At 39.7% G+C, this 16,260-nt stretch overlaps 1 protein-coding gene across 1 annotated transcript in view; it reads right to left on the bottom strand.

Moving 5' to 3' along the window:
* Positions 1-15,766, bottom strand: part of NKAIN3 (sodium/potassium transporting ATPase interacting 3) — a 303,018-nt gene extending 287,252 nt beyond the window's left edge. Inside the window, exon 1 of the mRNA XM_075495463.1 lies at positions 15,695-15,766. Within this exon, the coding sequence (XP_075351578.1) occupies positions 15,695-15,766 (72 nt within the window). The remainder of the gene's footprint in view (positions 1-15,694) is intronic.
* Positions 15,767-16,260: the final 494 nt, after the last annotated feature.

The following is a 16,260-nucleotide window of genomic DNA, read 5'->3' as shown; positions in this document are numbered from 1 at the left end:
TTCAGACCAAACATATCTTTACGAGACTAGCAAGGTTGAACAGGAATTAAATTGACCTGTCCTTATTAATTTCAATGTATTTCATATAAACAGCAACACTGCACAGTAAAATTCATTTGAAATATTACTTTATTAATTGTTGGCTTCAAATATCCCAGAGTGTATTCAGCCCATGTTATATTTTAATTGTAGTTGAGATGAAGAGTGATTGGATTAGATTCAATCTATGTGTAATTGAAATTAATGAATCTGGCTAATGAAATATTTATAGGTGACCTTTCCCTGAATTGATAAAAAAAGCCTGTTTTGTTTAAAATATCTTTGATATTTACAGTCTGAGGTTAGATTTAAATTATTCCTTTACATAAGAAAGCTAAATAGACATCTGCTACTCCTGTAGATCGGCAAAAAAATCAGCCATATTGCAGTTTTCTCCTGCCAGACATATTTAGTGCTTCTTGTCAGGTATACAAGTGCCATTCCCAAAAGTTAAAAGTCTTAAAGAAAATCATTAATGCACTTGTTTGTATGTGAATAATTTATTCTCATCTTGGTCCACCCACCAATTCTACTGACATTTAAATATGATCTAGTCTCAGGCATGTTGTCATTAATATTAAAGCATGTGAAACTAGGACACAGGCCTGTGCTGCATTAATGAAATTCTTATCAAATTGAAGTATGTTACCATTGTCAGAATTAGCAATGCAGAAATGCTAATACGATTCTCCATGGATTACAGTTGCATATTCCACTTTGTTAGAGCTCTGGTGTTATGATGACTATTATGAAATCCTGGCTGCAAAATACTGACCTAGCAACTTTGTAAACTTTGAAATAACCAGCATACTTATCTCTACTTAGCCAGATGTGAAACTATATTAAATTAAAATCAGATAGAAAAATGCATTAAAACTCCCTCAATGTATTTTAAAATGTTGAGATGACATAAAATGATAGCATTTATTGAAGTCAGAATCCCTGGTGTCTTACTCGTGCGATTAGCCCTACGCTGTCTGAGGGACCATTCGTCTAAGAAAGGTGAATGACATTTGGCCTTTAAAAACTCCTCTTTCCCTTCTCCTGCTGCCAACAGTTTCACACTACCTGGAATGTATAAAAGAGGAATAGCATCTGTGAGATACATAAAGTTAATCAATCTCTTGCTCACCTGTGCATGGGTAAAACCCACTCTGCAGCGTTGCACAGTTTTGAGCATTGTACTTCAGAAAAGATGTGGACCTACCAAAAGGAGTTAAGAAGCAAATAGCAAGAACGATCAGATCTAGAAAACTTGATCAAAAGATTGAGAAAAATCAGGACTGTTTAGCTTAGATAAGACTGAGGGGAGGCAGGATAACAGTCTTCAAATATATAAAGGGCAGTTATAAAAAGAAATGCAAGGTTTAAATCTCCATACCCACTATGACAATGGAAAGAGAAGTAATGGCTTAAAAAGTAGCAGGGGACAAGAAGAAAACACTTGAGGGGAAAATACAACTTTCTAGTGGCAAGGACAGTCAGGCGATGAGGCACAGTGCATGAAAGCACTGTAGAATTACCACCCTTGGATGTTTCCAGAGCACGCTAGGCAAGTATCTATCAAGAACAGAGTAAGCCTATTTGGTCCTGTTTCATACCCAAGAGACAGTGGATGAAGCCTTGCAATCCCTTCTTGTCCTGTTTTTTATGATTCCATAAACTCATGTGGGGTTCTTTTCAAAATCCAAGTATCTACAGCAGCTATTTCAAAGACCAACAGTTTGCTTTCCCACAAAGCAGATGAGACCAACAGTGACACTATCTCCAATAAACACACATCCCAGTTCACAGGAGAACACACATTATATCCAGGATTAGGGCATTCGATTATATGTGATACCTCGAGGTTTTACTGGAAAAAAAAAATCCCGTACCATCAGCTTTATATCAGTTAAATTTCAGAGAACATACGACAGACAGAAAGGCAAATAGAGAGGTGATAGCTTTGTGCACAGAAGCAAAAAGAAACAATAAAGTCTTTGCTCTGCCAAATACGCTTTATAAGGACTTAATGTTTACTAGTTTAGGAGGCTTGGTCAGAGGGTTAGATGGATTTAACTCTTGGCAAAACATTCCCTGACAACCATTTTGTCAGCTGTAAGTTATAAAGTGCTAAGAAATATGAATATGAAAGCAAGAAGGACCATTTTAAAGCCTTTAAGTATCCATTTATATACCTCCTGCAGTGTTTATCTCTTAATTTTCCTCTTTTATGACTTTAATGTGTAGATAATCACTGGTCCAAATATCTCTAAATACAGTGCACTTTAAAACTGCACATTATCTTTATAATAGGAGATTTCAGATAAACAATTCTTGGCTGGTCTCTAGAGATATAAAGAGAGCTCACTATAAAAGAGTGAAAATCTAAAGCAGCAGAAGCAAAACAACAAAGAAAACATTATGGTCACCATCTAGATTTACAGTAACGAAAGTTACACATTGCAGATTGACAGGCGTAGCCTTGAATGAATAAATATAATAAGGAAAGGAAAAGGTCAGCATGTGTTCTAGAGTGACAGCTTTTCCTTACACTTTATGGCTGGGGCTTGCACTTGTTCTTCAGCACAGGGAAACTCCATATTTGAAGCTAGGAAATGGGAGCTTCTACCCTACTTGTCCGTTTCCTTGTTTTATTTCTTTTTAGAGCTTCACTTCACTGTGATATGGGAGTTCCCCACTTACAAATATGAAGCTATTGCTCTCCTCGTTTCCTCCCCTCCTCCCTTTCCCTCAGAGCAGATAGTGCAGAAGGCAGAACAAAGAAACCTTGCTTAGAGAAAAATGGGAGATCTGCGTGCAGAACTGTGACACAATCTATTCTGACACAAAACAGAAACGAGACTTTTTGAAACTCCTCAGGGGAGTAGAAAAAATACCATTTATTCTAATCAAATCACAGTATCTAAATAACAGGGAAGGCTGCCGGATTTTGCAGCACCCTGGACCAATGAGCAGGAGCCCAGCAGGTCTGGGAACCATGACCCCCGGCAGGATTACTGATGCTTCTCAAGTCCTCCAGTTCCAGAGCTGCACCATCAGTAACCTGGGAGCCCCGAGAACCCCCTCAGGGAGGGAATTTGGAGCTTCCCGCTCCAAAGCCAGAGCTGAATCTACAAGAGCCTGCCCTGGAGCTCAGGCCCTCCCAGACCCCCATCTCCCAGCTTGCAGGAAGCAGGATGGCAGCCTTGAAATCACTGACTCAGAAGCAATGTGTCTAGCACAACTTCCTGGAAAACAGAAAACTCAGAAGGTTCTCATGCTTGCGTTTTGCTGAAAGTTTACAAAAAACATGTAAATATTTGGTCTTCAATAAACTGGTGCTTTTGAAGACCAAGACTGTCAAAAAGTTCCTGCCCATCTCTAAACACAGTTAGCCTTCACAGCAGGAACTAAGTGGTCACTTGAAGACTTGGTCACTTGCTCAGTAATCAAAATACAAATGAAACCAAAAACATAACACTTTTCCAATATTAGTTTCTTTAGCTGCACAGCCACACTGCAGCAGTCACGGGACAGACAGAATAGCAACCACAAAGAAAATTACGATATGGGGAGAGTTACATACCACTGCTTTGACTTTATTTCTAGCCTTCAGCTGCTAATCAATAGTTTTTAGTGCATCACTATTATGCTGAGACAACACAATAACTTTATTAGGAAGCATTCCATCTGTACTCCCTGTGTTTGAACAGATATTGACAGCCTGTGTAATGCGTAAGTCTTCTTTTTCCCCCTCCTTTGCAAACCCATTGCTTGGAAATTCTGCATCCATCAGTGTTGCCATGGTGACACCCCCACGAGACCCCCCATGACCCCCAAGACACTTGGCACCTACCCACAATTCTGCACAATCCACATCAAAGAGAACTAAAGCCAATTACCATATGGATTTGTAATCATTATTTTAGTAATTAAATCTATATTGGAACATACACATGGTCTAAGGGACTGAGCACAGACAAGAGAGCGAGAGATCTGAATTCTAATCTTGGGTTGGCTGACTACTTGGACAAGTTTGATTTTCAGAGGTGCTGAGTACTTACAACTCACCAAGACTTCAAGCAGAACTCTAAATGCTCCACATTTCTAAAATTCAGGTCTTTAAGCTCCCTGTCCTTAACTTTCCATTTTGCAAAACATAGTCACTTTTGCAAATACTTTTGTGGTTTCTATTCAAAATGAACTACACAATTACACAGTATTATTTTTACCCTAATAAAGCACAGATTGTATAGCAATATAATACACATGTTTATTGTTTTTCAGAGAAGCAGAATGTTCCCAGTCAGAAAATTATTTTATTTCAAAGGCCACATTTACTTTAGCAATTCTGAATCTGCAAAAAGACAATGAGAAAGCTTGGAAACTTCCTTTGCAAGTCACAGATAATTCTCTTCCTAATTACTTTACCTCTTCCTAATGAACCCTTACTTCATTAAGTCTATTCTGGGGCTAATGCATACCTGAAAGGACCAGCTCTGATGATACATTTTTGTCCCCATGTATAGTACGCTGGATTTCAGCTGAGCTAAAGTGATAAAGTGATAGTATTGTACCTTCCTAGAGGATGGAAAGAAAGCAGGAATTGTAGATAAGTGAAAACATGCCTGAAAATAAACAGCACAGTAATTCAGACAGGTTGTGAGCAAGCTGACCTTTTATGAGTTCCTTAATATTTGTGTGTATGTATATAAACATATATACATATGCATGTATGAAGCAGCTGGATAATATCACGGGAAGCTTAAATATTGACAAAGGGCCACATTCTTCATTACCAATGTCTGTGCCAAGTGCTTTAACAAAAGTAGGTTTATTGTTTCCCTACAAAATCATCCTGTCAAGACTATCTGAGCTAAGGTAGCTCCACAGCCATGTTGAAATCTTCTTTCCTCAGAAGTGAAATACTCTGACCAATGAAAGAGGTGAATTTCCTGAAACAAACTTGGTCTTCTTTCTCCTGCATGGCTGCAGGGCCCGCATCAAGGTGGCACACCATGCCATGCAAAAGGTAAGGCCAGGTACAGGTCTGTGCCTCAAGCATCCCACAGCCTTTCCTCTTGTATGCTAGAAGACCATTTCTGCAGTTATAAAATCCTTCTAGGCAAAGGGAAGACTTCAGGACTTGTGCCTCAAGAGATGCCTGTCCACCTCCTACCAGCAGTGCAATGTGGCATCTCAGCTTCAGAGATAAATTTGCATGAATTCCTATAGAATTATAGCAGAAAATGCACAGCAGGAGCAGAATACCTTTTTACAGGATCTGAATCCAATGGCTTTCTTTATTAGAGACAGACCTGTGAGCTATTTCTACCATTGATTGTTGTTTAACATCATGGAGTTAATTAGGTTAAACCAATAATCAATGCATCATCATCTACCCTGTTAACACCAACAGTCTGTGGTTTCTTATGGAAGGCAATATACATGATTTAAAATGAAGGCAGTTCACTGCGCTAGGAAGGAATATTGTGGTGACTCAAAAGGAGCCAAGGTGTACTGCATGTGTGCTCAGAGAAGGCTTCAACATGAGTTAAGTTAGTACTAACCACATCTCTAAACTTGCCTGGCATCCTTGCCTAGTTTCCAGATAGTATTCCTGCTGTCACTCAAATGGATCACGCACTTGGCGTGAGCTGTCCAGACTTAAGAACTGGTATAGCAAAAGCCTCAGGTAAATTACTTTTAAATTTAAGTGAGAAGTGAAAGGATTTAAGTTCAAAATCCATATTCAGTTCTCCATTACAGTAGTGTAAATCCACAATAACACTGTCAGAAAAGTTATTTCAGACTCATACTTGCTTAACTGTGATGAGAATCCAGTCTTGTCATTTGAATTCACTCAAAATCAGACATGGAGATGTGCACCTTTTTTGTCACTAAATGATTAAACTATGGAGGCTTTTTACAATTTAGTGCCTGTTTCAGATTGCTGACTTAGAACATGATATAAAAGTATTCAGTGTCTATCCAGTGCTCTGCCATTTTAATTCAAAATATATGTATTATTCATACCAAAAGTTTAACTGAAGTCCCTGGAATGCAGAAGAGATATAGAGAATTACTGACATTGCGTATGTAAGGATTAGCCACAACAAGGTATAACAGAAATAGGAAAGCTGTCTACTGTCGTAAATGAGAAAGGTAAATGAGCTAGGACTCCAAAATGCTTACTAATAAGGATTAGGACCTGCAGCAAAGTATAATCATTTCATTGTGGGCCCAGCCTGCTCCCTGTTGTGCTGCAGATGTCCTATTACCGTTTCACCAAAAGCGGTGGCCCCTAGGATTCAGTACCGCAGTGTGGTGCAATCTAATAGACATATCTGTCATTTATTCAGCAGCAAATGGGTTAAAAATTCTTCATACCCAGAAGCTCCACCCTTCTTCTCAGAAAAAAAAATAATAAATTAAGTAAGCAGCAACCCACCACATCTTCCTGCCTGACGTTACATATTTCTCCTTTGCCAAAGCATCAGTCTGTTCAGATAGCATTGGGAACTGTGATCACACTATTTCATTTTATTCATTTATACCAAGTGCAGCACACATTCAGCTGTTTCCTTTTCTTCTTCTGTATGTTTCCTTTGGCTCTACAATCTCTTCTACAGCTTTCAAGCTAGCAAAACATACAGCAAACATCTGCGTAAGTCTTTAATGCAAACGTAACTTACCTATTGGACACTCACAAGTCTATGGGGCCGGATGGGATCCACCCGAGAGTACTGAGGGAGCTGGTGGAGGAGCTTGCCAAGCCACTCTCCATCATTTATCAGCAGTCCTGGTTAACAGGGGTGGTCCCAGATGACTGGAGGCTTGCCAATGTGACGCCCGTCTACAAGAAGGGCTGGAAGGAAGATCTGGGGAACTACAGGCCTGTCAGTCTGACCTCGGTACTGGGGAAAATTATGGAGCGGTTCATCTTGAGTGCACTCAACAGGCATGTGCAGGCCAACCAGGGGATCAGGCCCAGCCAGCATGGCTTTATGAAAGGCAGGTCCTGCTTGACCAACCTGATCTCCTTCTATGACAAGGTGAACCACTTAGTGGATGAGGGAAAGGCTGTGGATGTTGTCTACCTGGACTTTAGGAAAACCTTTGACACTGTCTCCCACAGCATTCTCCTCGGGAAGCTGGCTGCTTATGGCTTGGACAGGTGTACTCTTCGCTGGGTAAAAAACTGTCTGGATGGCCGGGCCCAAAGAGTTGTGGTGAATGGAGTTAAATCCAGTTGGTAGCTGGTCACAAGCGGTGTTCCCCAGGGCTCAGTTTTGGGGCCAGTTCTGTTTAATATCTGTATCAATGATCTGGACAAAGGGACCGAGTGCACCCTCAGTAAGTTTGCAGATGACATCAAACTGTGCGGGAGTGTTGATCTGCTTGAGGGTAGGAAGGGTCTGCAGAGGGATCTGGACAGGCTGGATCGATGGGCCGAGGTCAATTGTATGAGGTTCAACAAGGCCAAGTGCCGGGTCCTGCACTTGGGCCACAACAACCCCATGCAACGCTACAGGCTTGGGGAAGAGTGGCTGGAAAGGACCTGGGGTAGCTGGCTGACAGACGGCTGAACATGAGCCAGCAGTGTGCCCAGGTGGCCAAGAAAGCCAACGGCATCCTGGCTTGTATCAAAAACAGTGTGGCCAGCAGGACTAGGGAAGTGATTGTCCCCCTGTACTCAGCACTGGTGAGGCCGCACCTCGAATAGTGTTCAGTTTTGGGCCCCTCACTACAAGAGAGACATTGAGGTGCTGGAGCGTGTCCAGAGAAGGGCAGTGAAGCTGGTGAAGGGTCTGGAGCAGAAGTCTTATGAGGAGCAGCTGAGGGAACTGGGGTTGTTTAGCCTGGAGAAAAGGAGGCTGAGGGGAGACCTTACCGCTCTCTACAACTACCTGAAAGGAGGTTGTAGCGACGTGGGGGTCGGTCTCTTCTCCCAGGTAACTAGTGACAGGACAAGAGCAAATGGCCTCAAGTTGCATCAGGAGAGGTTTAGATTGGATTTTAGGAAAAATTTCTTTACTGAAAGTGTGGTCAAGCATTGGAACAGGCTGCCCAGAGAGGTGGTGGAGTCACCATCCCTGGAGGAGTTCAAAAACCGTGTAGATTTGGCACTTCGGGACATGGTTTAGTAGGCATGGAGATATTGGGTTGACGGTTGGACTAGAGGACCCTAGAGGTCTTTTCCAACCTTAATCATTCTATGATTCTATGATTGTGCCTTACCTACAAGTTCAAGAAACTAACAGCACTGAATAGGAAATCAATTTCTTGGAAGTTAACTAGCAATATATTCCATGGTATATTGTTACGAAGGATGGTTATACATTTCCCATTTAATTCTAATCTAACACTTTAAAGATGACAAGCGCACATGAATTATAAGAAAGCCAAAATAGGAAGACTATTATAAAAAAATTGGGCTACGCCATTCACCTTGACAAACAGATGCAACATTTTGACAGCTAGTCACTCTGGGCTTTTTCCTCTGCATCCACCCAAGTTTCATGCTGACCTATTAATTTTAATCACTTGCTGGACTCCCATTTAATGGTTCAATGAATATAATACACTGGTGCTTTTCTTTGCATAATCAAGAGGTTCAGTAAGCAAAATAACTTTTTTAACTTAAAATACCAAAAGGTTTCTGTAAATGTTATAAACATTTCAACTTTTTCTTTATTAAAAAAAACTTATCTAAATTATTTTTAAACTAAGCTTTATGCCTTTCAACAGATCTGTGAATATATTACCTGCTCCCAACCATGCCACATCTGAATTCACATTCACTCTTCAAGATGCATATCCTTAATAAGGAGTCTAATCCTGTGAGATACTGAGTCTTTTTTTTAAGAGGAGATGAAGCCATTCTTTTTCAACCTCTTACCAGCATTCTCAAATTGCCCTCTTTCTTTCCAGAAGCCATTCATTCTTTTCAAGGATCAGGTTCTGTATCCTGAAATTCTGATGGGTTTAGGACTATAATTAATCCTACAGTACTTTCAACACTAAAATCTACATTGCTTCATAACTCCCACTGCAAAGAAAAAAATAATGTGCTACAGCCAACCAATTTTGTGGCCTTCTAGAAAAAAGTGTATTTATAATGCATACTCTTAATTAATACTTTCTGTATTCAGACAGCTCATACACATTTTTCTTCCACATGAACTACTATGATTCTTCTGCACATCCTCTCTTAGCTGAAAGTGAGAGAGAAATTAAAAAACTCAAAGCAGAAACTAAAACATTACTGCACTTACAAGAGCCAAAGTAGAGTAAAATAAAGTGAACTGAACATCAAAACTGTGATAAAAAAGGCCATGTCTTGGCCATTTTACAACTAGTTCAGAAGCTGATGAATAGGCAATTACAATAGAGCTGCTCAAAAGTTAAAATTCCCTTTTCACAGGGAATTCTGACATTTCAAAGAATATTTCATTCTTGTTAAGCTCAAAGGGGAAATTTCAATTTTTCTTCTACCAGAATAAGGATCCAGATCGCCAAGTTCTCATCATGAAAACTACAAATCCAGAAATTTTAACTCATCTAGTTGATCAAGCCCTTCCTCTTTGTAAAGGTGGCCAAGCCTCTTTGAAAGCTCCCTAAGTTTCCATGCTCTTGAATTCACGGTAGGAAATCTGGAAATGCTAAAAAAGTCAATATAAGTAGAGCTTCTTTGTGGGTCAAGACTTCCTGTTGTGAAGCTTTGATTCAACCGGAATTTTGCTAAGAGCTAGGAGCCAAGATCCATCTGACGCATGAATATCCAGCCTTGCCTTGGAAGCCTCAAATCTCTAGTCTCACAGTAGCACACTGAACACATCCTGGTGGCAGCTCCAGGAGGCAGCCCTTAGGATCCTGGACAGTGAACAAAACCTCCAGACCTGCAGGTCCAAAGTGAAATTCAACATTCTGAGATATCATCCATAATTATTAAAACGTAATAAACTTTGCTGATTTGCAATATTTATTACTAGGTATCCTTCTGTCCATAATTCCTTGACTGGTAGCCTTGAAGACCAAAGAGCTCCTCTCAACCACAGAGTGGATACAGGACAGAAATGGGGATGGGAGTTGATGCACACAGCATCACTAACATTTCCACATATGTCAGAGCCAGACTCTGAATTCAGTAGAAACTGGATGAAGACTCCTTTGAGCCTGGCTGATGTGGGCGTTCACACACTGGCAGACTTGGACTGTCTCGGCTACTGAGCAGCCATGAGATGATAACATGTTTTAATCACTTTTACAGCAGCTGGAGAGGAGCCAGCAATCTACAGATAAAGGGCTACAACTGACTTAACGTACCCATTAAATATGTCCTATTGTTAGCAGTACCGAAGATTAATGAGTAAAATGAAAGTGAAAAGATAACACTGGTAGGTGACAGTTTTACTTAATCAAAGAGCCTCTGGGGCCTGTAGAAGTACATCAGGTTCACAAGGATTTATTTTCTTCCTCGTTTATTTAGACAGATCTGTTTTGCAATGCTGGTATAGAGACTCCTTATATTTACACTATACAAAAGCTGTATTAGAAGACAAGGGCAAAGGTCTCATATTAATAGCTCTAGCCCATGGCTGGCTGTCAGTGTCTGCTCCTCACAATCTTCCTTGCTGGTTTTGGATTACTTGCTGAGGCTATTCAGGTACTAAGCTTACCTAAATCTAAGGAAAGACAATAGTCTCCCTCTGCAATCAATGGCAATAACTAAGGACATAACACTACATTTAATTTGCATTTAGGCACCTCACACCTTAAATGTAATAAATTGTACTATATAGAGGTCTCTAATTATCCACTGACTGGCGGGTAAGATGAGGCTTTTCTTGCTGAAGCACTTCAGCTAGGTGCTTAAAGTTAGACTGGATGAAATTTAGGATATGGCTCAGTGGAGTACCAAGCAGAGCTGGGAGCTTAGATCCCAGAGCAATATAAATCCATTAGCTGCGAGTCTGATACTTCACAGCCTGTGAAATGGGAGTAACTGTACTTCCTTATTTCACAGTGCTATTAAACTATACATATTAAAAATTATTCAAATACTCAGTCCATGAACCTAAGGAACTTCATATCGCTACATATTATGAAAGAATGTTACAGCAAATATTCAGAAGTTTTAAAGTACCTGAATTAAAGGATATTCTTGGAAGTAACTTCAACTAAATTTTTCAAGGTAACCATTTATTCTTACGCTTCCCGTGTTTGGTACTCAGGTGAGAGACTCCCAGGATCTATTTTTTTTAAACAACAACAAATTTCTAATGGAAGGAAATATCTACCCCACGGGAAAAAAAAAATAGAAAATTGAGTTACTTGAAAAATAACTCTTACTAAAGTTCTCTCAGAAGAAATTAGTTAATATTTGTGAGGCACTGATTATGCAGGTAAGTGCTCTTGAGTATTTCCATGAGGAAATTAATAACCACATATTCAAAAGAACTGAGTACTACTTGCATAAGGGCTTTATTAGCTTGCTGCCCTCCATTACAAAGTTGTTGACTATCTGAACATCTAGTGGATCCTTTGTCTTTTAGCCAAATTTAATCAGACATGAAGGACATGAGCCCATACTACAGGTCAGTGCCTGAAATTCCCCAAGCAACAAAGTGAGGAAAACTATTGAAAGTCAGTGGCAGTCGATGTTAGTTCCTGCTGTAGGAACAATGAGACACTACGGAAACAGGCATCAGGTTCTCGATTTTATCAAAAACATTCAGAGGGAACTCAAAAATCCCTTACAAAGGAAATGTTTTTTCTCAGCATTCAAGCATATGTAATTTGGTTTAACTAACAACCCAGAATGGTTCCTTTGGCAGGATTATTGTATATACTATGGTAGATTAAAAGCACTTATGTTTATTCCAGAAAGAGTAAGTAGGTTGCTCAAATTGCTATGACAAAAATTGCAGTGATTACTCAAATTGACAAGTAAGAGTTTAGCAAGTGCCCCTTCTTCCCTTTCTCTTAATAAGATAGCATAGGAAAAAAAAAGATATTTTCAGGTGTTTTCCAATGGGCACCTAATATTTAAAGTATCTGCTTTTTGTGGGATGATAAAGCATTCACAGTGACTTGAGAATATGCACTAACTAATTTGGGAAAATTATACTTATATTTGCACTAGCTCTACATTCTGAAGGCATTTTTAAGTCATTCTAGGAACTAGTAGTTGAACAGCACAGAATGAAGCTTCATAACTAGAGCATGTCACACCTGGGAAAAGTTCCTTGATGAGAAAAGCTAGCTGTTAAATGGGGAAAAAAATCACATTGATTATGGTCATGAGTCCAAGACAAGCTTAATTAAAATCAATGGCGAATTTTCAAGTGAAAGAAAAAAAAAAAGAGAGCAGCAAAGTGTTATCTCTTAATTATGTTATGGAAATTTTCTCTAATTGATACCTGTCCCATGTCACTATAACTAAAACAACCTACAGATCTCAGCCTATAAATATTATTTCACATTATCAACCCTGGAGCTTAAGTAAGAGATGGTCCTTTCTCCTTTCTCTACTCCCTCCACAGACTTTTACCAGGACTGACAGCCCTGTTCAGCTTTTCTTTGGTGGCTTTTCTTTTTTTCCTGTAAACTATGGGTGGTGTTCTAAGACAGAATGGAAAGCAGGGGCAGCAATTCTGTCCTTGGCTCTTCCACTGACTTACATAGTCTGCCTGGGCCTGTCACTTCTATCCTTGTTTCCTAGTATTTAAGTGTGTACGATTATTCTTTAAATGTTCAAAACATTGCTCAGAGAGAGTGCTAAACACTGTAGCTGGTCTAAATATAGATATTTTTACTTATATGTTATAGAATGGTTTGGGTTGAGAGAGACCTTTAAAGGTCCAACTGGTTTCAACTGCAGTTAAGGAAAGAGTACAGTCTTACATTATTTGTATTTAATCCCTGTTTCTTCCCAACAAGCTGCAAGGGCTCTCAAATGTTGAGCAAGCCAGTGTGACTAGAAAGCTATCCAGCAGTTCTTGGAGAATGGCAAAGTACTGGAAGCAAATGCCAAAGCCATAAAAAAGAACTGGACTACTGCACAGATACTAACAGCTACTTTGTGCTTATGTATTATGAGTGACTTGATTACCCTCATGACTTATTCTTTCAATACAAGAGATCTTTGGCATCGTATCTACATACAGCTACCATCTTCCCCAAAGAGGTCCTACAGTCACAACTGCTGCTACACTGCTCACAACTGCTACACTGCTACACTGCTCACTACTCACAACTGCTGGTAGAAGGATTTCAGTCCTTCTACCAGACATTTTTTGAGGCATTTCTGCCCAATTTTTTCTGCTCTGTACCCTCTCTGCTCATTTTTTTTTTCCAGGTTTTTACCTTAATTCTGTTCAAAACACACAGGTAGAAACTAACTCTGATGTCTCTGGTCAGATGTAAAAATGCACCTGCACAAAGTTTACTAAAAATTAGTGACTAGGATTCAAAGCCTGTTGGGATTACTTATCCAGGGTCTAGCACAATTTGGATGCTTAAGAAGAACATAGACTAAATTTTTAGTGGGACTTTTAATAAGGTAGCACAGCTAAAATCAATTTTAAAATTATAAATACCCTTCCCTTGGTCACCCTATTCTGAAAAGAACTGGCTATTAGGCTTCAACAAAATAACCCCTGTGATTCTACTGAACAACGAAACTAAGCCCCGCTATTCTTATGATAGCTTCCCTGTTTTTACTTTCTGAACACAAATTACTACTCACACATGCTACCAGTGAAGCCACGGTCACGCTGGTGCTAATAAGTTGGCAATCATCCCTGATACAGCACTGTTCATCAGATGGTGCTCTTTAACACATTCCCACTGGTATTAGAGAAAGCTCTAAATGGCAATAAAGATGGTGCTTCATCCTCTTAAAAAGAGTTCGCTTGAAGTTTCAGACACCTCCGAGTCTGTGGTACCTACAGCTATGGAAAGGAACAGAGGCAATTTGCGTCTGCTAACATCTTCTTTCCCTGGTTTGTTTTCTTGCAGAAAACTGCACATAATAAAACCAACAGCTAATGAAGGAAGTTTGGAAGTTCTCTTCTAAATACCAGGGAATGTAACCAAAACATATGCCTCCCATTAGAGTATTAGAAAAAACGATTTGCAACTAACTTAACACCACGGTTCCACTTTAATTAACCACTGCTCCAATTAATTATTAATTTTTAAAATTAAAAAGGCCCAAATCTTAAGCTGATTTCAGAGAAATATTCAGCCCAATGTACATGGTAATAACTAGGTTAGGACTCTTTCCATCTAGGCTCATTACATGTTATCGTAACAGGCCACTAATTAAAACAGTAAGTCGTGCATAGCTACATTTATTACACTGTCAAATTCATGAAAGAGGAGTGAAATTCCTACACAGCCTTTTCTTCTTTTCCCCATCAGGCTCTCTAAACTTGAATACCCCAAGAACTGAATGGAATAAAGGTCAGATTAAGTGTTACACATTTTGATAATCTTATTGGAAATAGCAACGGTAGCAATAATTTTAAAGGCAGAGCTACCTGAAAAGCTTGTAGTGGCTTTTCACACCAAAACTGCTCTGGCTGAACCTGATGAAGGGCTGGGGATGTGTAGGTCATTAACAGTTCAGAAGAAGGTAAGGGAAGGCCTTGTGCTCATTCCTCTGAGTAAACCCTCTCTGGCCCATTTGCGTGCCAAAGCGAGAAGGCAGGGAGTGAAGCATCCCCAGCTCCCCCCGGGAAGAGTCCCTGGTTGGACAGTAGAGGCTAGAGAGGAGAGAAGGGTAAATCAGCAATGTTATGTGAATATTTAAGCAACTTCCATTCCATATTACAAATACATATAGCAGCCGACATTAGAAAAGCAAGCAGAGAAACATTGCAGAAATAGTCCGTAAGCACTGAAAGGGCAAGAAAGTTCTGGAAGAATTCAATCACTGATGTTTTGTAGAGCACAATGCTTCATTTGAGTTGAAATCCTTAAAATGTCACAGCAAGTAACTCAAAAAAAGCTGCATTTCCAAGAGATACTCATAAATTTGTGCTACTCAAAGCCAAAGCCAAAGAAAGTCTCGATGGGTTTTTTACAAAGTCAATTATAAAACCCTGCCTGGGATGGAATACCTTTAATATGAAAATCAGTTCTCAGCACTTTATAGATGCTGTGTTGTTTTAACATATAATACAATAGAGTTTCTACTTTACATAGTGAATTTTGTCTGAATATACCCATAGTGATTTCTTTTATATCATTAGTTTTTCTTGAAAACAGTTGAGTCAAGTGAATAGAGTCAAAGGTACTACACATCTCTTTTAATTCTCCTTATTCTTTTGGAATAATCTAAATTTTTGATACTCCTGAATGGAGCTGAAATTACAAAATATATTCTCAAGGAACAGCACTCTCAGTCTTTAAATGCCAGTGTACACAAATGATACAAGAGGAAAATGTCGGGGTCTTGCAGTACGTCCAAATCCAATCGTATTTTCATTTAAACCTTTCGTAGTATACTGTTTACTTTGAAAGGTAGATTAAAGCCTTGGACTTGTTCCTTGTTTAGTAAATCGAAAACTAAGACTGCACCTAACGCAAGGGCTAATTAGAAAAATGTGTTTCATTAAAAATGGTCTTTAACCAAAACCAAAGTGCTTCAGGGAATTACCTTATCGATTAAGCTTTCACTGGTAACCCTGGTTGTCCTGGAGGCTCTTGTGACTCGTAGGCCTTCCCGCATAGAGCCGGGAGGTTGAAGCCCCAGAGCTGAACGGCAGTTTCTGAGAGGTCTCCCTGCCACGAGTCTGTGCAAGACCAGACCATGCTGAGGTCTTGGAAGTGCACCTGGAGGCAAGTCCTTCCATGATGTTGTTCATGATGGGAACCAAAAGCCTTCAGCCCTGAGAGGTCCCAGACTTTGGGAACCTAACCCTTCTACCTTGTCAGGAAGCCTATGAAATCAGTGGGACCAGCCTGGAGGCCCAGAACTGCCATCACATTTGACTCACAGTAGTTTGCATTCTCTAACTTCGTGATGCCAGGGCCTAAAACGGGAAAAAACAAGAAAAGACTGGAAGACTGGATAAAAGATTCAAAGATCTCTTCAACTCAGGCATCTCTGTGACATCAGTCATCAGCAAGAGATTAAGCCATGTACTCAGACAGCGGCCTGTGTTCAAACACCACTGAACTATGTATCTTTTTGGTTTTTTAAAAAATTCTTTAGTATTAAAA

The sequence above is a fragment of the Mycteria americana genome, chromosome 2 (genome assembly GCF_035582795.1).
Source record: "Mycteria americana isolate JAX WOST 10 ecotype Jacksonville Zoo and Gardens chromosome 2, USCA_MyAme_1.0, whole genome shotgun sequence".
NCBI lineage: Eukaryota > Metazoa > Chordata > Aves > Ciconiiformes > Ciconiidae > Mycteria > Mycteria americana.
This window is presented reverse-complemented; position numbering and strand designations above follow the sequence as displayed.